The sequence below is a fragment of the Chiloscyllium punctatum genome, chromosome 44, assembly GCF_047496795.1.
Source record: "Chiloscyllium punctatum isolate Juve2018m chromosome 44, sChiPun1.3, whole genome shotgun sequence".
Taxonomy (NCBI): domain Eukaryota; kingdom Metazoa; phylum Chordata; class Chondrichthyes; order Orectolobiformes; family Hemiscylliidae; genus Chiloscyllium; species Chiloscyllium punctatum.
Window position 1 is genome coordinate 12,904,258 of NC_092782.1, and position 23,387 is coordinate 12,927,644.

Here is a 23,387-nt window from a genome sequence, read left to right on the forward strand (position 1 = left end):
TTGTAAATGAGAGTCTTGATTTCTTTTTCAGCCACTTTGCATGATCCATTGTCAACATTATAGCCTCTGGTAACAAAATTATTTTGTGTGATGAAACTGTGGATATTTGCCACATTTTTCCGATGATACTCTCCATTATTTTAGCTAACATCATTAGAGATAGGTCAACAACATTACTATAATGACAGACTTCTTTTAGGGAAGCACATTAAGGTGTACAGCATTATGCCATGGTGTGACTTCAGGACTTGCATGTCTATCCGCTGGTTAAATAGGCTTTTTTTTTGCTAAATTAATTAGTTTCCCCATACTAGTTTGTGTCGAATTTCCTCTGTGTCTTGGCCACCGTGATTTAATTGTAAGGGAATAGAAAGATTACTTTACACACATAACAGGGACGTAACAAAAATAAAGTTGCTGGAAAAGCTCAGCAGGGGTGGCAGCATCTGTGAAGAGATATTAGAATTAGAATCCTACAGTGTGGAAACAGGCCCTTTGGCCCAACGAGTACACACCAACCCTCTGAAGAGCAACCCACCCAAACCCCATCCCACATTTACTCCTAAATAATACAACTAACCTACACATCCCTAAACATTATGGACAATTTAGTACAGCCAGTCTATCTGACCTGCACATCTTTGGACTGTAGGAGGAAACCCATGTAGACACAGGGAAAATTGTGCAAACTCCACACAGTCACCCAGGGTTGGAATTGAACCCAGGTCCCTGGTGCTGTGAGGCAGCTGTGTTAACCACTGAGCCACGGTGCCACCCTGCCACCCCATCAGAGTTATCATTTCAGGTCTGGTGACCCTTGCTCACATTGATGGTAGATAGGAACATGAAGGTTTATATGCAGAGGATAGGGTGTGGGGAGGAGGTAAGGAGTAAAAGACAGGTGGAGATAGAGCCTAAAGAGAGAGAACATCTGAACAAAGGAGTGGATAACATTCTGGCTAGGAAAGTGAATAGCTGTTAATGGACACTGTTAGTGGTTAACAATAGGTAGTGTGTAATGGCAGATTATGTAATTACAAGGCCTGGTGTGTGGGGTTGGGGGCTGGGGGCTGGCACATAGGAGAGTTCAGGTCCTAAAATTATTGAATTTGATATTGAGTCTGGAGGACTGGAGGGTCCCCAAATGGTAAAGTGTGGTTCTTCCAGTTTGCACTGAGCTTCACTGGAACACTGCAGCAAGCCTGAGACAGAGATGTTGGCCAGAGAACAGGGTGGTGCATTAACGTGGCAGGCAACTGGAAGCTCAGGGTCTTTTTTATGGGTGGACTTTCAATGTTCCGTGAAGTGGTCACCCAGTTTATGTTTCATTTCACCAATATAGAGGAGACCATGTGAGCAGCAAATGCAGTAGACTCGATTGTGGGAGGTGCAGGTAAAGCGCTGCTTCAACTGGAAGGTATGTTTGGGCCCTTGGATACTGTGAAGGGAAGAGGTAAATGGAGATAATAAGAATGCATGTCACACATCTAAAGCTGTTCAAACAAAATGTTTAAGGAAACGTAGGCTGATTGCATTCTAGGAGAAAGTGAGGACTGCAGATGCTGGAGATCAGAGCTAATAAATGTGTTGCTGGAAAAGCGCAGCAGGTCGGGCAGCATCCAAGGAGCAGGAGAATCGAGATTTCGGGCATAAGCCCTTCTTCAGGAATGAGAGATGAACTGGTTAGTATTGCAAACACAGGCTAGGAGTTAAGCCCACTGCAATCACTAGATAACAAAAAAAAATTGGTGGTGTAGTGGACAGCGAAGAAGGTTACCTCAGAATATAATGGGACATCGATCAGATGGGCAAATGGGCCGAGGAGTGGCACATGGAGTTTAGTTTAGATAAATGTGAGGTGCTGCAGCTTAGTAAACCAGGGCAGGACTTAGACACTAAATGGTAAGGTCCTGGGGAGTGTTGCTGGACAGAAAGGGTGCAGGTTCATAGTTCCTTGAAAATGGAGTCGCAGGTAAACAGGGTAGAAGGCGGCATTTGGTATGCTTTCCTTTATTGGTGAGTGCATATTGGGAGGCCACATTGTGGACACTTTTGGAATACTGCATTCAATTCTGGTCTCTATGATATAGGAAAAATTTTATGAAACTTGAGAGAGTTTAGAAAAGTTTTTCAAGGATGTTTTGCCAGGGTTGGAGGGTTGAGCTATACGGAGAAGCTGAATAGGCCGGGGCCATTGTTGCCTGGAGCATCAGAGGCTGAGCTGTTACCTTAGAGAAGTTTATAAAATCATGAGGGGCATGATAGGTGAATAGCCAAGGTCTTTTCCCCAGGGTAGCACAGTCCAAAACTAGAGGGCATAGGTTTAAAATGAGAGGGGAAAGATTTAAAAGGGACCTAAGGAGGAACTTTTTCACACAGATGGTGGTACGTGTATGGAATGAACTGCCAGAGAGGTGATAGAGGCTGGTACGATTACAACATTTAAAAGGAAATTGATGGGTATAAGAAAAGAAAGAGTTGAGAGGGATATGGGCCAAGTGCTGGCAAGTGGGACTAGATAGATTTAGAATATCTGGCCAACATAGCCAATTTGGACTGAAGGGTCTGTTTCTGTGCTGTACATCTCTATGATTCTAACAAAGTCTATCTCATTCACTTTCTCGATAATCATACAATATAAATTGTTATTAAGTTCTTGATTAATTACAGCAATCAATCGCTTATCAATTAGATTCAAATATGAAGTGATAAAAACCCTAATGATGTAAATTTTGTAAAAATAGGTTCCTTCAAGCATTCTGCACTTACAGTCATAGAGACAGAGATGTACAGAATGCATTCAGATATTACTACCCTTGAGGACCTACTTTTTAAATTCCTGCCTAACTTTCTATGTTCTCCCTTCCGAATCTTGTCCGTTTCTCTTCCTATGTCGTTAGTTCCAAAGTGCAGAACAACCTCCTGCTGGCCCCTCTCCCCTTTGAGAATATTCCGCACTCTTTCCAAGATATCCTTGATCCTGGCACCAGGGATTGCAATACATCATTCTGATTTCTTGCTGTTAGCCTCAGAAACGTTCTGTCTGTGCCTCTGACTAGAGAGTTCCCGAACACAATCGATTGCCTGGAACCTTGTTACATTAGAGTCTGTCTTGGTCCCAGAAACTTGGCTGTTTGTGCTACATTCCCTTGAGAGTCCATCACACCCTATGTCTCCCAAAACAGCAAACTTGTTTGAGATGGGATAGCCACAGGAGACTCCTGCATTACCTGCCTCCCTCTTCTACCTTTCCTGGAGGTAACCCATTTACCTGACAGTATCTGCAGTTTTTCTCCCTTCCTATAACTGCCATCTATCACACCCCCTTGCTCCTATAAATTCCTCACTGTCTCTTACTGCTACGCCAAGCGATCTGATAGGATTTCCAACCAAACACAGTTCCTGCAGACATAATCACATTTCATAAAAAAGAGATTGAATGACACACTTTATTAATTTCAAGGTGTATCCTTTACAATGGGATAATGGTATAGAAATTCTACTGAGAATTACAGAAAATAGATATATAGTCTGTTAATCTCTATTGTGGCTGCACTTGGAGTATTGTGTACAGTTCTGGTCACTGCATTATAGGAAGGATGTGGAAGCATTGGAAAGGTTGCAGAGGAGATTTACCAGGATGTTGCCTATTATGACAGGAAGGACTTATGAGGAAGGGCTGAAGGATTGAGGCTATTTTTGTTAGACAGAAGACGGTTGAGAGGTGACTTAATTGAGACTATAAGATAATCAGAGGATTATATAGGATGGATAGTGAGAGCCTTTTTCCTCAGATGGTGATGGTTAGCATTGGTCATTGGACGAAAATGGAATAGTGGAGGTTAGATGGGCTTCTGGTCAGCCCAACATCGAGGGTGAAGGGCCTGTACTGCGCTGTAATGTTCTCTGTTCTAATCCAAAAACTCAGTCAATTGTTGCATCTTCACACGAGTTGTGTTTTTTTCTATCAGAGAGTTATTGATACCTATTCTATTTAAAAGAACAGCATTCTTATCGGCCATAATTAGCTTTTTGTTTTGCTCTCTTGCTTTGTCCTGACAGCAGGAAGATGACTTTCAGTTTCACTGGCAAATCTCCATCCAAGTTTAGGCAAGTACTTAATTAGGAGAACATGGTCTGGGTGAGAGAGATTTTAAGACCCATAGTAGAAAGGCTTTGACAGGCAAGATTATTTTGAGTAGGTGGGGGACCCTATCCTTGTGAGATACTTGGAAAGGGCCAAGGAATTGCAGAAGTGCTCTCAGTTCTTACATCAAACTTTCTTCTTAACTCCCAGACATTCAACATTACCATTGCAATGAGATTCTGTGCTTAATGTTAACGGCAATGTTCAGTTTGACATATAGCAGCTGAACAGATGCACCATTCCTATTTATGGCATATCCTGGGCTGCTTTCCAAGACTAAGCACAGAACACTTATGTCCATGGAGCCAGCATTGCAGTTAAGAGCTTGCTTACCGAATGGATCCACTAAAAAGAACAGGGTCTTGCAAAATAATGGAAAGTCTGGAGCGCAGAGTGTGAAGAGGGAGCTTGCTGATGTCTATTCCATCAATGATGATTTTACCTATTATGTAAATATAAAGCACAAAGTTAAAACTCACAATGGATTATGTTTTGTTCACAGACTCTAAGTCATTCTCGAGTTCAATGCTACTTGAGCTATTTGCTTATGTTTTGCCAGTTCAGAGACTGATACAGTTTACAGATTGATGGAGCCCTTTCACCGTCCAGTTGGGAACTGAAACCAGGGTCAGCCAGTCAGAAAGAGAAACCATTTAATCATAAATCACAACTACTAGGTGACTCACACTTAAGCTGTAAATCAGTGACTGAGAGAATGTTGTGCTTTCTTGCAGTAATAAGAGGTTTACCACAAATTTTACCTCATTACAGCACTGAGAGACTGCATGATCAATGGCTGGACTAACCTTCAAATATATCCACCATCCTGAAGAAAGCCAGGGATAGGGAAGACTTTCCACTGCCAGTACGCCCACATATCCCAACCTGGAAAACAAATACAACACACATGTACACGGAAACCTTGACTTTTTTTTTTCATTTGTGTCAACCGTGTAAATTTTATCAATCAGAAAATAAGCTTGTATAATCTAATGCAGCAGGGACAAAACAGATATGTTCACTGGAGCTAATAGATATACTAATTGCGTGATAATTTGGAAGTGAGATATCAAATGTTATTCCTGTGTTCAAGGTTCAGGAGAAAGGATAAAGGAAAGCAGTGGGGAATGTGAACAATTATTTTCTTACATCCTGACCGATATCCTTCAGCCGCTGTTATTAAAATCAATTTGTAGTGAAACAAAACAAAAAATTGTGCGAAGATTGCGGATCAGGATAAAAAAAATTAAAATGTGTGACAAAAAAAGTGACAAATGGCAAAATTGTGAATTGAGTGAAGAAAGGAATTTTACATTTAATGATGTTGAATGCTCAGTGAATTCCATTGATGGAAATCACTTGTTTCTATTCTGCATTGTGAGGTAGATTCTTGTCTACTGTCTGACATTTTGAGAGATCATTACTTGTATTTATCATTTTTCACTGTCCCTGGATATCTCTAAGCACCTTATAGCCCATGAAATATTCTTGAAGTGTCGTTATTGTTTTAGCATAGGAAACATTGTGACTAATTTCCATGCAAACCTTGGACTGGGTATTTTATGTTTTGCCAGTTGAGACACTGATACAGTTTACAGATTGATGGAGCCCTTTCATTCACCAATTGGGAACTGAATCCAGGGTCAGCCAGTCAGAAAGAGAAATCATTTAATCATAACCATCTGACCACACCAAGGACTGAGTACTCTGTTTTTAATGATGTTGACTGAAGCACAAATGTGGCCAGAATTCCCAGGGTAACCAGAGCCCTGTTTTATAATTGAAATGTTGGAAGGTTTTACTTTCCCCTGAAAAGGCAGATGGGGCCTCAGTTTACCACCTCATCTGAGAGACGGCATCTCCAACAATACAGCACACCATTAGTACTGCATTGTCCATTCCTGATGAAGGGCTTTTGCCCGAAACATCGATTTTCCTGCTCCTCGGATGCTGTCTGACCTGCTGTGCTTTTCCAGCACCACTCTAATCTAAACTCTGGTTTCCAGCATCTGCGGTCCTTGTTTTTACCTGCATTGGAGTGCCAACCTTGATTTTATGTAAAAGAGGTTAAACACAGAGAACCTTGTTTGTTTGCAAATTAGACAAGCTGGGAAAAGATTTTATTTCAAAACATTCTGAGAAAGTACTGTGTATGTTGTGAAAATATACATAATCCAGGCTGTCATTTAAGTGCATTACAGAGGTGCAACTTTTTGGATGGGGGTCAGATTGAGTTTTCTTATACCTTTTTTATCTTGAATTTTAAAATTATTTATCCCTCAATGAACACCACCAAATCGATTAATCTGTGATTATCTTTCTTGGCTGCCAAGACAATGAATGTCACTTTAAGAATATTTCATTGGCTCACACTCACATGTCCTGACGATCATGAGTAGATACTACATAAAGATGGGTTTTCTTCAGTTGGATTGGCTGCATCCACCAAGATACAGCCAACCATTAGTCCCTTTAGATTAGAATGCAAGATATCATTAAAAACCACATTATTATGTTATTATTCATTCATGGAATGCTGGTGTTGTTGGCTGGGCCAGCATTTATTGACCATCCCATCCCTATTTGTGAAATAACTCTACACAGGCTGGTATCTGGTTACCAAGTCACCTTTTATTTATATGTGGAGAGTCCTTGGCACTGACCAGGCTCCCTCAGAGCCAGCTCTGAGTGAGCAGAATCTCTGACCCTCTTGTTATTATCCATCAGCCAGGGGTCCCTGTTTGGACCAGATTAACAGCCCCAATCAGGGAACTCGTATTCTATGAGGTCCACCTGGCTGACCTCATTGCAATCAATATAATTTGCCATTGAGAGGCTGGTGGGAGCTGCCTTCTTGAACCAGACCATTTGGTGTGGATATACCAACAGTGCTGTTGGGGATGGAGTTCCAGGATTTTGGTCCTTCAGTTATCTGGACTAGCATCTAATTCTTCTGTCATGATTGCTTTGATGGTGTTTGTCCTCTCACAATCAAATCCTGGTATTCGGGAATGGGAGTGGGGGTGGGGAGGTGGGTGCGTGCAGTGAAAATAATTGGCACACTTTGCAAAGATTAACTGTTGGAAAAGTAACAATACACTGGGTGGGATCTTTACCAAGAACATGGGAACTTCAGAGCTGTATTTCAATGCTTTTATTTTTATGTCTTTTAAATATATCGTTAAACCCTTGTACAATTTCCACAATACCAATGTTGGCTGAAAACCAAGTATGTGTCTTTGTGCAGTGTCTGAATAAGTGCAGAGGTGTTTGGAAATCTATTTTTCTTTGGCTCTCCATGTTACCATAAACACTGGTTGCACTGAGCAAAACCTCAACCATTTGGTACTTTATAATTAACGTGGTTTTAGAGAAGTTTGAACCCAAATCCCTCAAGAGACATGGCTCTTTTGATTCAAATTAATATACATAAATGTTATAAAAGAATCCTTCCTCAGCTGGGAGATTTGGCCCAGAGTAAATAAGATCAAGGAGTCGAACATATGGTTGAAAGATAAATGCAAGATAGCTTGGGCAGCACGGTGCCTTGCATCATCAGGTAACTGGGTTTAATTCCAGCTTCGGGTGACTTTGTGTGTAGATTTTGCACTTTCTCCCTGTGTCTGTGCGGGTTTCCTCCCACAGTCCAAAGATGTACAGGTTAGGTGGTTGTTTGGCAATCGCAAATTGCCCATAGTGTCCTGGTTCATGCAGGCTGGGTGGATTAGCTACGATAAATGTGAGGTTACAGGATAGAGAGAGTTGGATTTGGGTTGGATACTCTTTGGAAGGTTGGTGTGGACTTGATGGGCCAAATGGCCTCTTTCCGCATTGTTGGGATTCTATGATAGGCATTGATGAATAAGGCACTGGCACCATGAGTGAAAAAAGGAGCTGTGGCATGTAGGGACCAGTATCCTGGAAAATTGTCTAAGTGGGGTTGTAGATTGTGCTTTAAATGGAATAGCTGACAGTGAAGGTAAGTGAAGGATTCATATGAGATGAAGTTTAGAAGGGGGAACAACAAGGCATGACTGCAGGGATGTGAGGTGGCTAATGATAACCAGCACCTGGCACTAAGGGACAATGATTAGATTAGATTAGATTAGATTACTTACTGTGTGGAAACAGGCCCTTCGGCCCAACAAGTCCACACCGCCCCGCCGAAGCGTAACCCACCCATACCCCTACATCCACATCTACCCCTTACCTAACACTACAGGCAATTTAGCATGGCCAATTCACCTGACCTGCACATCTTTGGACTGTGGGAGGAAACCGGAGCACCCGGAGGAAACCCACGCAGACACGGGGAGAACGTGCAAACTCCTGACAGTCAGTCGCCTGAGGCAGGAATGCACAAATATTAAAGTGCACTTACAAATAGGGTCAGTGTTGGGGTGGGGTGTGAATGACAAAGGACAGAATTCAAAGCCGATCATTAGACTCAACTCCACTTTCTCATCTACTCTCTGTATGTGTTGAATTCTTTTAAGACCAAACACGGTGGCACAGTGGTTAGCACTGCTGCCTCACAGTGCCAGAGACCTGGGTTCAATTCCCACCTCAGGCAATCGTTTGTGTGGAGTTTGCACATTCTCCCCGTGTCAATGTGGGTTTCCTCCCACAGTCCAAAAATGTGCAGGTTAGGTGAATTGCCTGTAGTGTTAGGTGTAGGGGAGTGGGTCTGGGTGGGCTTCTCTTTGGAGGGTACGTGTGGACCTGTTGGGCCAAAGAGCCTGTTTCCAGTGACACTGTAAGTAATCTAATCTAAAAAAATTCTCCATGGCAGTATTAAATAGATATAGTGATGTTGTATCTGCAACCCTCTAGGCTTTTGTTGAATTCCAAAGATTTATCCTTTGAGTGAAGAAATTACTGCTTTGTTCAATCCAAAATCATTGTCCCCTTATCCAAAAACTGTGGCCATTTGTAGCTTATCCAGGCAGGAAAGAACCTGACAGTATCTATCCTATTTAGGTAAAAACAATGACTGCAGATGCTGGAAACCAGATTTTGGATTAGTGGTGCTGGAAGAGTTCCTGATGAAGGGCTTTTGCCCAAAACATCAATTTTACTGATCCTCGGATGCTGCCTGAACTGCTGTGCTCTTCCAGCACCACTAATCCAAAATCTATCCTATTTAGCCCTTCCAGAATCTTATGGATCACCTCTCTTCCTCTAAAATTCAGAGTGGATAGGGCCAATTACTCAGCTTTTCATGTTAGACTGTGGTGGGACATGTTAGTTTTATCCCTAATGATGATGCAGTGGTCAGTCTGCTCAGTTTTAGATGAACTACAGCTTCAGACATTTGGTCCATGTCCTTGGCTGAAGAGCCAATGGTGTGACACTGCCATCTGTGGGATTATGGCTGAATGCCTTTTTCATTGTGTTATAGATGTTTACAGCACAAGAGGCCATTTGGGCCTTCACATCCATGCCAATCAACAAAGATCTGACTACATTAACCCCATTTTTCTGTCATGGTCCATAGCTCTGGAGGTGATGACAACACTGATGAATATCTAAACACTGCTTCAATGTTAACGAGAGTTTGGTGATTCATCCACCCTTTCAGTCAGTGGGTTTAAGATTTCTCTGGGTGAAAAGATTGCTCCTCAATCCTCTTTTTAGCATTCTATCTCTTACCTTAAGTTCATGCCCCTTAATTGTTGACACCTTTGCTAATGGGAAAAGTGACGTTTTATCTATACCTCTCAAAGCTGTTAAAATAAACAGCTACTAGTACTGTTCATCTGTTGCTCCAACGCAGCACATTACACAAATCAACAGTGAGATATAAGCCAAACCTGAGCTTTGAATTTGAAATGCCTTTAATCTAGGCTGTTGGTATTTGCCTGGTTAATGTCTGTGGTTCTCTCTCATTTCCACTTCCCTGTGCAGTGCTGCACTTGCCCCATTGTCTACGATGAGGTTGCAACAGTTCTCCAACTTCTTACAAGGACCATTAAACAACAAGGTTTGAAAGACTCTTGCGATTACCTTTTGACCTGGTGTGATGTAGGCTTTGACGTGCTTAAGAACAGGTTTGAGAGCTGGGTCATATCGAACACAGAGATCCTGAATCTTTATCTCTCCTTGCTGTGGCCAGTCTTCTGGAACTTGGGAAGGGTCTGGATGAAAAGTGAAGATGTAGAACTTACATATAATGTCAAACAGATGATCTTAGTTCAGGCCTTTTTACAAGTTCTCAGAACTTTGTTTCCTTCCACTGCTACTTATTCTAAATCAACTCACACATAAGCAGTTCAGGCCAACTTGCCTCCTGCCTGAACAGTGGGAAGAAAGTCAAGTGACACACACTAGGTTCTAGAACTTGCCGTAAGGGAAATTGCAGGTGATAACCAGCACCTGCAGACTGAGTTGTATAATCTATGATTGTTCAACCTCCCAGTGTGACTCTTTGTTTTTAGATCTGGAGGAATTCCAGCAAATTGAGGGAGGTAAGGTTCAAAAATGAACCCAAAACAATACCTGTTTTTAAATCAATTTATGCATGGGATGCAGGGTTGCTGGTAGGTCAGCATTTATTATCCATCCTCACGTATCCACCCTTTGAGAAGGTGGTGGTGGTGAACTGTCTTCCTGAACCGCTGTTGGTAGACCTTCAATGCTGTTCAAGAGGGAGTTCCAGGATTTTGACTCAGTGACATTGAAGAAACCAAGCTATTTCTCAGTCTGAATGGTCTGTGGCTTGGAGGGGAACTTGCAGGTGGCAATGCTTCCATGTATCTGCTGCTTTTGTCCTTCTAGATGGAAGTGGATTTAGAAGGTGCAGTATAAGCAGCCTTGGTGAATTTCTTGTAGATGGCACACACTGTTGCTACTGACCGTCAGTGGTGGAGGGAGTGGGTGTGATGCCAATCAAGCGGGCTGCTGGATGTTGTCAAGCTTCTTGAGTATTGTTGGAGCTGCACCCATCCAGGCAAGTGGGGAGTATTCCAATCACACTCCTGACTTGTGCTGTGTGGATGATGGACAGGCTTTGAGGAGTCAGGAGGTGAGATACACATTGCAAGATTCCTAGTCTCTGACCTGCTCTTGTAGCCACTGTATTTATATGGTTAGCACAGTGTGGTTTCTCGTGAAAGCACACTGCAACCACCCAGGGTGCCAAAAGTGCAGGCGCTCAGTGATGATAATGCCATTGAATGTCAAGGGATAATGGTAAATTCTCTCATGAGAAATGGTCATTGCCTCACATTTGTGTGGGGTGAATATTACTTACTACTTTTCAGCCCAAGCCTGGATATTGTCTGGGTCTTGCTGCATTTCGCTATGGTCTGCCTGTAACATCCGTTTTTTTTAAAGAGATTAAACACATGAGAAGGTTTAAAAGTTCTGAATGGCTTTAATGAATGGATGTTATTTTCACTGAAAAGTGTGCAGGAGTGAGAGCTATGTTAGATTGTTGGATGATTCATCATTTCTTTCATCTCCACATTGCTGCTGAAGTGCTGCCCAATGGGATACTGAGTGAGTAGTCATGGAGTTAACTTGTCCCAGTTGCTGTTGATTTTCTCCAGTATTACTGTCTTAAAAGCTTTGTCAGTCTGGCCTGGGACTGCCATCTTTGTCTGCCTCAATGGTTGTGAACAACAATGTAATATTTACAACATTACCACTCTTTGGTACCATAGTATATCTCAGGAAAATTTAAACAGCACAACTGCATCATTAATCTACTATACACAAGTGAATTCAAGCCTAGTTTACCAATCGAACTCAGAACTTAGTCTTTTTGACCCCAGTATCATTTGTTATGAATCCCTGCTCCAAGGCATACATATTGTTTCTGAGTTTGGTCGGAACTGAACTGAACCATGCAATACTCAGAGAGGGTATGACCAGAACTCTGTATAACTATAATATACACTAATGAAGAATCATCTAGACTCAAAACGTTAGCTTGCTCTCTCTCATGGATTCCATCTGATCCACTGTGATTGCCAGCATTTGTTGTTTTCAATATCTATAACATGGGTTGCATTTCTAAATATACAATGGACTGTGTTGTAATAATATAGTAAAAGTAAATACGGAGATGCTGGAAATCTGAAATAAGAATGGAAATGTGCTGGAGAAACAGGGAAACAGAAATGTGGGGGCATCTGTGGAGAGAGAAACAGAGTTAACATTTCAAATCCAAGAAGATTCTTTCTCAGAACTGTTACTGTACAGTCTTCCTGGGAAAGGGGTTCCTCTCTGGGCATGGAATTGTGGAATCTCCCCCCTTACATAGGGGAGCTCCAAGCAAGAATAGAATAACTACACACCTCTAATTTTGCAGATGACACCAAAAATCGGAAGTGTAGTGGACAGCGAAGAGGGTTACCTCAGATTACAACAGGATCTTGACCAGATGGACCAATGGGCTGAGAAGTGGCAGATGGAGTTTAATTCAGATAAATGCAAGGTGCTACAATTTGGGAAAGCAAATCTTAGCAGGACTTATACACTTAATGGTAAGGTCCTAGGGAGTTTTGCTGAACAAAGAGACCTTGGAGTGCAGGTACATAGCTCCATGAAAGTGGAATCACAGGTAGATAGGATAGTGAAGGTATGCTTTCCTTTATTGGTCAGAGTATCGAGTACAGGAGTTGGGAGGTCATGTTGCGGCTGTACAGGACATTGGTTAGGCCACTGTTGGAATATTGTGTGCAATTCTGGTCTCCTTCCTATCAGAAAGATGTTGTGAAACTTGAGAGGATGTTACCAGGATTGGAGGATTTGAGCTATAGGGAGATGCTGAGCAGGCTGGGGCTGTTTTCCCTGGAGCATAGGAGGCTGAGGGGTGACCTTATAGAGGTTTACAAAATTATGAGGGGCATGGATAAGGTAAATAGGCAAAGTCTTTTCCACGGTGTCGGGGAGTCCAGAACTAGTGGGCATAGGTTTAGGGTGAGTGGGGAAAGATATAAAAGAAACCTAAGGGGCAACTTTTTCACGCAGAGGGTGGTGCGTGTATGGAATGAGCTGCCAGAGGAAGTGGTGGATGCTGGTACAATTTCAACTTTAAAGAAGCATTTGGATGGGTATATGAATAGGAAGTGTTTGGAGAGATATGGGCCAGGTGCTGGCAGATGGGACTAGATTGGGTTGGGATATCTGGTTGGCATGGATGAGTTGGACCGAAGGGTCTGTTTCTATGCTGTACATCTCTATGACTCTATGATAAATTTATGTCAGTGGGGAAATTAAGCCACATTGACTAGGAAGCATCATATCAGATTCCTGATCTGTGTACAGTAATCAACTGGAACAGATGTAGGGTTAAGGGAGGCTAAAAAACATTACTGAGTTCCTACTGCTGGTTAGTATCCAGGGACTGCTGGAAAGTGCAAGCAAGTGCGAAATAGGTGAGGTTAGTATTGTGACGTCCTCTGGCTAATGCAGCCCTGGCTACCCATCAACTACGCTCACAAATAAAGAATTGCCATATTAGCAAGTTAACAAGCAAATTAGAGTGCCAAAAGAATTATTTTCAGCAGTATAACTATTATAAATTTTTACCTGATGTGCTTAATGTTTATAAATTAGAGAATATCAACATATATCAATTTTATGAAGTCCATTTTTATGTATCGCTGAATGAAGTACTGCTGTATACTGGAACTGGAACACTTCTTTCTGCTATTTCTTTTTACTTCTAGGTTTATGTTCCAAAGGATAGATTGTATCTGTAAATCATACCAATAGTTCCTTCATAATTTTCACTCTCAATATTCAGGAAACTGTTGACCTTCTTCACAGCTCCCATCTGCACTTCCAAATCAGCGAGATTTCTCACTACCCAGTTAAGGTAATTACAAACCTATACAAGGAAAAAATATCATTTAAACAGTATCTTTGAGGACAACCCAAAGTGCTTCACAGTGAACAATAGTAACTTGTATTTATGTAGTACCTTTAATGTAATAAAATATCTAAAGATTCTTTATAATGCACTTATGAACTATGACACAGAGTCACTTCAGGAGACATTAGGTTATATGACTGAAAGCTTATTCTAAAAGGGCATGGGTTAGGGAGTGACATTAAGGACGAAAGTGAGGTAGACAGACGCAGAAGTGTTGGGAGGGATTTCCAGACTGAAGGCATGGCCAGCAAAGATGAAACTTCAATAATTGGGAATGAACAAGAATCATGGAAGCCAACCTTCCATCCATCAGCTATTATCCTTAATACATTTAAACAAATGATCAAATCACTCCTTAGCTATATAAGATTTGAGGATTTCAACCATAGTTTCTCTAAGCTCTCCTTGTAATTTGACTTCGAGTCGGGTTTATTCATTAACAGGTGTCGCTAGCTGGGCCAGCATTTATTACCCATCTCTAATTGCCCAGGGGGCAGTTTAAAGTCAACCACATCCTTGAAAAGCAGATTAAATGATAAAACCTGCCATAAGACAACGAGCCAAAGAATGCCATATAACTGACAGATCCAACAATTAATTTTGCATTGAATACAAATCTAATTAAAATATCTCGGAAATGATCAGTTTGAATCTGCATTCTGACCCAATTAGCGAGAGATTGCAACATCAGACATGATCCTAATGCAACCAAGGAGCTGGAGTATCAGGATTTGGAGGGTGTTTATAGCTGACAAAGGCAAATAGGACTACTTACCGTTAATGCATAAGTAAGGCCAAATCCCACAAAACCAGATGAAAGACCATAGTAATGGGAATATGTTATGGAAGCTAGAGCAGCAGTGAGGACAATGTAAGCACCAAGATAGTCCTGTGCAAATCAATAGGAAGAAAGTGTCAGTTTACTGTAATGTGAGAAGCTCTCTACAATTAGCACAGGCTTCCCGCTAACCTGGTAAATGATCATTTACTTGACTGTACATTTTGCTCTGGTCCATTTCATTTCAATTATATGTCAGATGAATTATTCACTAAAAATATCTTTGAAAAACATTGTTACAAATATGAAGTACTATTTGCAAAACTCAGACCCCTGAATGGAATACATTATTTGTAACAGATTTAGGTCTACGAATAGTTATAAATAAATACATTTTGAAAATGGGTATGTGTCTGGTGGATTTGAAACATGAATGTATTTGGCCCTTATCTGGCTTGTTTTATTCACTATGTTGCAAATCACTTGAGTAAAACTGTAACCAAACATGGCAAGAAAATGTAAAGAGAAAATGCTGGAAAATCTCAGCAGACCCAGCATTTTCTCTTTTGGTTTCAGATTCCAGCATCCGCAGTAAGTTGCTTTTGTGATGTTTATGAGCAATCAATTCAGCTGAACAAGGTGGCTGTGCCATAGAAATTGATTCTCTCAGTGAAATATGTCTTTATACTGAGATGTTTGAGATCCACTGGCATAGGGTGTCCTCCATTTTATTAATAAGGGGAAAGATCACTAAGATCACTAGGGCAAGGAGCTGATGTTCAACTTGTATAAGACATGTGTTAGACCTCAATATTATGTGTGCCACTTCTGCATCCCACATTTTAAGAAGGATGTGAATGCACTGGAGAGAGTGTAGATATAATTGACTAGAACAGCTCCAGGAATGAGAAACCTCAGTAATGAGGATAGATTAAAGAAGGTGGGACTGTCTTCCTTGGACAGAAGAAGGCTAAGAGGAGATTTGATAGAGGTTTTCAAAATTGTGAGCAGGCTGGATAGATTAGATAGGGATAAACCGTCCCTGCTCGCAAATGGAACAAGAATGGGAAGGTATAGATTTAAAGTGATTTGCAAAACCAGGGTGCGGGCTGTTTAACAGGTTGTTACATGAAAGAAGACATTTCCACACAACAAGTAGTTAGCACATGAATGTACACCCTGGAAATGTGGTGGAGGCAGGTTCAATTGAGGCATTCAAGAAGGGCATTGGATGGTTATTTGGATAGAAATAATGTGCAAGGGCATGAGCAAAAAACTGGAGATTGGTTCAATACTCATGTGAAAAGCCAGTGCCGGAATGATGGGATGAATAGCCTCCTTATGGACAGCAACAATGCTGAAAGTCTGTGATATGCACACCTATTCTAGAGGAAATAATCTGTTTGAGGTGGACACATGATGTAGATCAGGGCAGAGTGAGCATGGAATGTACGCTTGTTCCAGTGCAGAGGCACGATACATCTTGTGTTCCTGATCGGCAACACAACCATCAATGTTGGTTCTCACTACATCTTCTCTTGAAGGAAGGTGGCTGTTTTCCCACAGGAAACACAAGGATTTACATTTTTATAGAAACTTTCCTGGGCTCACCAGGACCTCGAGCACGTTATAATCAACATGATACATTTATTGTAAGTGTAGTCACTGTTGCAAAGTCAGCAATGGGCGAGCCAATTTGCACACAGCCAGTTCTAGAAATAGTAGTAAACTAGCAATCAGATGAGGGAGCACATTACTGCAGATGCTGGAATCTGAACTGAAAACAAAAAATGCTGGAGATCACAGAGGGTCAGGCAGCAGCTACATAGAGACAGCAAGCTAATGTTTCGAGTTTACATGACTCTTCATTAGAGCTGAAATGAAGTGTGGAGGGGGCAGCTTTTAATGCAATAGTTGTAGGTGGAGGTGGTGTTGGAGTATTGGGAGAGAATGGATTGCCCCCCCTTCCATCCCAATGAGTCTGTCTTCTTTCCAGTCTGGTAGTTAGACACACCATCATTCGGCTGTTCTCACATTATGATCACTTAATCTGAACTATCAACATCCTCTCTCCCCCAACACTCCAAACCCACCTGCCCCCCCCACAACTATGGCACAAATGCTGCCCCCTCCACATTTCATTTCAGCTCTGATGTAGAGTCATCTAGACTTAAAACGTTAGCTTGCTTTCTCTCCATGGATACTGTCTGTCCTGTTGTGGTTCTGTTCGCCGAGCTGGGAATTTGTCTTGCAAATTCGTCCCCTGTCTAGGTGACATCCTCAGTGCTTGGGAGCCTCCTGTGAAGCGCTTCTGTGCTGTTTCCTCCGGCATTTATAGTGGCCTGTCTCTGCCGCTTCCGGTTGTCAGTTCGAGCTGTCCGCTGTAGTGGCTGGTATATTGGGTCCAGGTCAATGTGTTTGTTGATAGAGTCTGTGGGATGAGTGCCATGCCTCTAGGAATTCCCTGGCTGTCCTACTGTGATCTCTGGCATTTTTCAGTAACAATCAGATGAACTGGTTTCTGTGAGGTTGGTAAAAGCGTAGATATTCACTGGACACCAGGGGAGGTCTCCTGGTCTTCTACAAATAGTGCTAGGGACTTTCAGATCCAACAGGAGAGGGAAGTTGTTGTCATGGTCTGACACCTTTGGCAGTTCAGCACTCGTTCAATCCAGGATCTGTGAGCAAGGTTCCAGAGTGAGACAGTAATCCATAACTAGTTGACTTGGGAGATATGTTCTACCTGTGAAAAATGGCAAACCCCTCACTTATTCATACAAAAGCTTTCTGTCTCTGATGCTGGATTTAGAGGTAGTTAAAACATGTGCATCTGTGCACAATTGATCTATAGATCGCTGTGATTCTGGGACAACTCAAGGGAGATTTCCAGTTACACTGAAGCCTCCTGTGAAGGAAGAAATGGCAGAGCAACCTCACACAATCAAGCATAACTTAAGCAAGGAAGCCTTGAAAGCCAATATCCATCTAGGTCTCTGGTCTGGCTTCAACTTGCTGGGTATCAAATGGACTCAACTATCATACAGAGATTTACAAACTTTGTGGTTGCTCCGAAGATTTGTTCCCATGGAGATCACAGGTCATCCTCAGGCGGCACTCAATATGATTGAAGTAGGTGCATGAGACTACAATCTCTTGAAGTGAGCCTAGCTCCCTACCATGTCCGCTCATATCCAATGAGAACTAACTACCTCAGCAGTAAATAGACTTTTCCCAGGATACCACTGCTGTCTAAAATATCTACTTCCCAAAGGCCAATCATAGACATAGAAAGACAGGAGCAACATGAGGCCATCCTGCCTTTCAGCCTGCCCTATCATTCTAGGTCATGGCTGATGATCTAATTCAAATCTATTTTCCCAGCCTATCCCCATCCCTTGATACCTTTCCTATCTGAAAATCTATCAATCCCTGTTTTGAAGTTGCTCAGTGGTTGAGCTTCCACAGTCCTCTGGGGAAGAGAATTCCAAAGATTCACTAACCTGAGTAAAGAAACATTTCCTTATCTTAGACCTAAATCACGTTCCCCTTATTCTGAGACGGTGTCTCCCAGTTCTTGACCTCCAATCAGGGAAAACATCCTTTGCAAGTCCAACCTGTCGAGTCTTTTAAGAATTTTGTATATCTCAATGAGATCACCTCTCAGTCTTTTAAACTCGAGAGAATATAAATCAGTTTCCTCAACCTCTTCCAGGAATCAGTCTAATGCCTCATCTTCCACTATTTGAATGGTGTTGCTTTGTAACATTCGATGTTTAGGACACATCATTACTTAAATAATAGTTCTGTCAATACCATTTCACTGCTTTAATAAGTATTCCTCCAATGAGATCAGACAAGCTAGGACGTTTTTCTTTAGAGCTTAGGAGACTGAGGGGGAATCTTACATAAGTGTATAAGATCATGAAAGGCATGGGGAATGTGAATGCACTCAGTCTTTCTCCCAGGGTTGGGACTAGAAGGTATCAGTTTAAGGTTAGAAGGGGATGAATAGAAGGGAACCTAAGGGCCAACATTTTTTACACAGAGGATGGTATACATATGGAATGAGCTGCCAGCAGAAGTGGTAAAGGAGAATACATTAACAACATTTAAAAAAGACATTTGGACAAATATGTGGATAGGAAAGTTTTAGAAGAATATTGGACCAAATTCAGGGAAATGGGGTTAGTGTGAATGGACATTTTGTCAACATGGACCAGTTTGGGCCAAAGGGCCTGTCTCTGTACTGCAGGACTCTAAAACTATATGACCCTAATAGTCGACTATTAATTGCAGATTAATTGCCTTCTATGGTCACATGATGTAGCCATCATTAAACTAATGCCAATACAATGTATTGTCAACCAAGGAAAAATGTTGGAAAGGAAAGGCTATAGGTGATAGGTATTTCGTGATCCATTTTTCAGGGAACAACCAGAGTCAACCCACCTGGTTTAAAATTCAAACAAAGCATGACAGTTAACTGTCAGTCATCATTAACTGGTGCATTCTGAAGTCAGAGTTGACTTCCTAACCTATCAGCCACTCTCTTCTCATACAGTATAAATGTTCTTTCCTTTAACTTTGTTAATCCTTGGAATGGACTTGATGAATGTAAGAAATAAGCTTCACCAAAACTCAAGTCTTGTTCTACCAAATTCACCAGCGTTAGACCCTTCGGTCCAAATTATCCATGCCGACCAGATCTCCTCACCTAATCAAGTCCCATTTGCCAGCATTTGGCCCATACCTCACTAAACCCTTCCTAATCATATACCCATCCAGATGTCTTTTAAATGTTACAATTGTACCAGCCTCCACCACTTCCTCTGTCAGCTCAGTCCAGAGCAGTACAAATATATAGTCCGTCTATATTGCAACAATTAATACATGAAGAAAGAATTCCTTAAGCTGCCTATATCTGAAGCCTTGATACTTCAATAGGATGATTAAATAAAAGCACATATTGTAGCTGCTCATTATAATCAAAAGAATAGCTATACTTGACAGAGCAGCAAAGATTTTGTTTGAAATTCTCCCTTGTGGTAACATTGAGTCACGATCGATATTATTAGGATCTGAAATTTCAGTGGTGCAGAACACATATTTTACATCATCTCTTGATAAATTTATGTTTGAACCAGACAACATGAAGAGAAAACATTATCCTAAGTCTTAACATCTTTCAAGAAAACAAGTCATCCTTAAGTAAAGTTACACTTGATATTTGTATCAAAAAAACCTGGCTTGACGATTTCTAACTGAGAACAATATGGATGGTTGCTGTGCAAATGTTCATCGACTTGAGTGATGATGTCGGCACAGACATAAAAGGAAGCCTGTGCTATTTTAAAACTCTGCAACATTGGCTTTCAATTCTTAAAGCTTCTCACACCATTTGTTAGTTTACTTGCGATTGCAAACACTTTAAGAGTATAAATCTCTCCCATCATACCGTTCTGACCTCCAACCATCTGTTAGCTGCTGACAGGAACAAGTAGGCGATGTTGTTGGCATCTGTGAGCTCCAGCATACGCTGCTTAAACCTGGTCTCATGTCTGTGATAGAAACAGAGTCCTTACTTTCCAATCATTCTGTAACTGCTATTTCTCTAAGCTCCATATATCAACTACATCCACAGTTTTGCAGCCATTGTTTCACTTGCTCGAGTTTGCTTTTCCACATATGTTGTGCATTTCTCCCATTTTCATCTCACCCATGTCCAAACATGGGGCCCTGCATGGTTTAAAATTACCCTTGCTTTTCACAGAAAGACTAATAAAAGCCAATTTCCCTGCGTCATCATCTATTTGGCACACACCCTGTGGTTGGCAACACTGACACGTTTCTGCTTCTACCTAAAACATCACCTTTGTTTCTATCCATGGATGCAGTCAGACTTATAGGTTGGATGGATTCTATTCCAATCCCCCAGCCCCCCACCCCAGCATATATAATTAGGTCTGGGGGCATCTCTTAAAATAAAGCAGGTGGTCTGTTCACTGCCTCTCTGCTGACCCCCAACTTACCTCCGATACTACAGTTGGCAAGGATGGCATCAGTGGAGGGTGGAAGCCCTTCCAGCTGTAGTCCTCAAGTTGTCTGTTAATTGGCCAAATTTAGCCCTTTTTGAATTAGTTGTTCATGGGGTGTAGGCATTGCGGGCTGGGCCAATGTTTTTTGGCCATCTCCACTTGCCCTCAAGAAGCAGTACAGCAACTCACTCAAATTCTTTCGGCAGTGCCTTACAAACCTGTGATCTCTATCCAGAAGGACAAGGGCAGTAGATTAATGGATATGTCACCAGCTGCACATTCCCCTCCAAACCACACACAGTGGCTCTGGATGGGTTACCCTTTGGAGGGTCGGTGTGGACTTGTTGGGCTAAATGGCCTGCTTCCGCACTGTAGGGATTCTATGATTCTATGATAAATTAGTGGTGAGCTACCTTCTTGAACCACGGCATGTGATGTAGGTACTCCCACCATCTATTAGGTAGGGAACGTTAAGATTCTGACAGTGGCGGAATGGTAATATAACTCCAAGTCAGGATGGTGTGTGAGCTGGGAGGGCAACTTGGAGGTGACGGTATCTGCTTCCCTTGTGCTTCTAAGTAGTAGAGGTTGCGTGTTGTAGAAGGACTCAAATGAGCTTTGCTGAGTTCCTGTAAATGGTATATATTGCTGCAATGGTGTACCAGTGGTTCAGGAATTCAAATGTTGTGTGTATTAGATAGAGTGTCAATCAAGTGGATTGTTTTATTCTGGATGTTGTCAAGCTTCTTGAGTGTTATTGGGGTTACACCAATCCAGGCAAGTGGGGAGTGACACGTGACTTTAACTCAGGAGGTGAGTTACTTACCATGCTGATGCTGCATTTATTCAATGCTGAGGAGGACATCCACTGCTGAGATTACCAGGCAGGCACAAGGGAGAGGATTCACAAAAGCCAGCACCCATGTTCATTGCTAAGGTGAATACTAATATGTCTGAAGTGGATGTCACTCAAGGTGTTTATTGGTTGCAACAGATATGGCATTCAGTGCAGAAAGTTTGTGACACAGGACAATTACCCAGAACTCCGAATTATTGCCTTACCGGAATGCACGAATTGTTGTAAGTCCTTCTGCCGTTTCAGAGAAGTGGCACAATAGAGGCAATTGTGTACTGTCATCGAGTTCCTGAAGATCCCTTCACAAATTGGAGAGAAAAGGTTGAGGCACAACAAGACTTTCCATCTACAGTTGTACATCTTGGTAAGTCATTTTGTATTGAGAAGATTAAACCAACATCTGCAAAAGGCAGAGTGGCTTTCAGAGAGGATTTCAACTTTCATCAAAATTGGGATAAATTGAACAATACATTTGGAAAAATGATGAATTTTTTGAATAGGTCCAGAACAGTTTTCAGCAACAATATATCCCAAAATTAACAAAGGGCATTACATGTCAAGTCACATTTTGATCTTTGCACAAAGAAGGAGCGGCGCTCTGAAAGCTAGTACTTCCACGTAAACCAGTTAGACCAGTGTAGTGTGATTTTTAACTTTGTACACCCCAGTCCAACACTGGCACCTCCACATGATTTTGATCTTGTCAGTGATCGTTTAATCGCACTCTTGCCTCGGTGTCAGTAAATTGTGGGCTCAAGGCCATCAGGCAAAATATGACAGTCTGTTACGCTTTTTACTTTACTAACTTTTGTTATACCCCGTTTTAATAATTGGTACCCTGCACCAGACAGGGGGCAGTCCGCTGGTGCTATAGGAAGTGATGTCACACTGTGGCCTCAAGGGCAAAGTTAGGGTTCAGACCTTGGAGGAGTTAGGTCATGGCGGAAGATCAAATAGCATGGCGAGGTTAGAATGGTGTGTTCTGGATCAGTTAAGGTTTTAGATGCCATGATTGTAAGCAATTTCACTCTCATGCATCCACTACAATCAAAATGGGCAAAAGCAGCCATTGAAAGAGTCTTTTGAAGAAAGCAGAGTGGTTGGCATGGTTTAGTTTTTGGGTTTAATTGTTAAATTTTCCTTTTGTATTAATGGTAATGGAGCTATATTTAATTTCATCTATCCGCAAAGTGTCACAGTTAAACTGTGACATAGGCAGTGTGAATTTGGCAAGAACTGAAGCTGCAATTTTCAAAAGTAAAAATAAATTGCCTTGTTCTTCCAGCAATTCAAATAATCTTGATTTTATAATTTGAGGTTGGGAACTTGGCTTTGGATGAGGGACCCAAGGAATCAAGGTGTTTCAGTGGTTAGCACTACTGCCTCATAGCACTAAGGACCCAGGTTTGATTCTAGCCTCAGATGACTGTGTGAAGTTTGCACATACTCCCAGTGTCTGCACGGGTTTTCTCCCATGATCCAAAGATGTGCTGATTAGGTGGATTGGCCATGAGAAATGCAGGGATGGTGGGGTGGGGGAGTGGGATGGTCTTCAGAGAGTCAGTGTGGACTCAATGGGCTGAATGGCTGTGAAAAGAGACACATCCAATGCAAACACTAGCTGCATTTCATCTCAGGTGAGGTTAACTCAAGTTCCCGACCTCAAATTACAAAATCAAGATTATTTG

At 41.8% G+C, this 23,387-nt stretch overlaps 1 protein-coding gene across 5 annotated transcripts in view; it reads right to left on the reverse strand.

The window, feature by feature from the left end:
* LOC140466734 (ATP-binding cassette sub-family C member 9-like) overlaps nt 1-23,387 on the reverse strand; it is a 190,225-nt gene that overhangs the window by 20,903 nt on the left and 145,935 nt on the right. For all 5 annotated transcript variants that reach the window (XR_011955272.1, XM_072562268.1, XM_072562265.1 and 2 more), the window contains 7 exons: nt 21,906-21,998; nt 20,264-20,366; nt 14,806-14,919; nt 13,865-13,985; nt 10,154-10,284; nt 4,954-5,032; nt 4,481-4,589 (listed from right to left, as the gene is read on the reverse strand). Coding sequence is in view for 4 of the 5 variants with exons in the window: in XM_072562268.1 (XP_072418369.1) it covers nt 4,481-4,589; nt 4,954-5,032; nt 10,154-10,284; nt 13,865-13,985; nt 14,806-14,919; nt 20,264-20,366; nt 21,906-21,998 (750 nt within the window). In the remaining variant the exon portion in view is untranslated. The remainder of the gene's footprint in view (nt 1-4,480; nt 4,590-4,953; nt 5,033-10,153; nt 10,285-13,864; nt 13,986-14,805; nt 14,920-20,263; nt 20,367-21,905; nt 21,999-23,387) is intronic.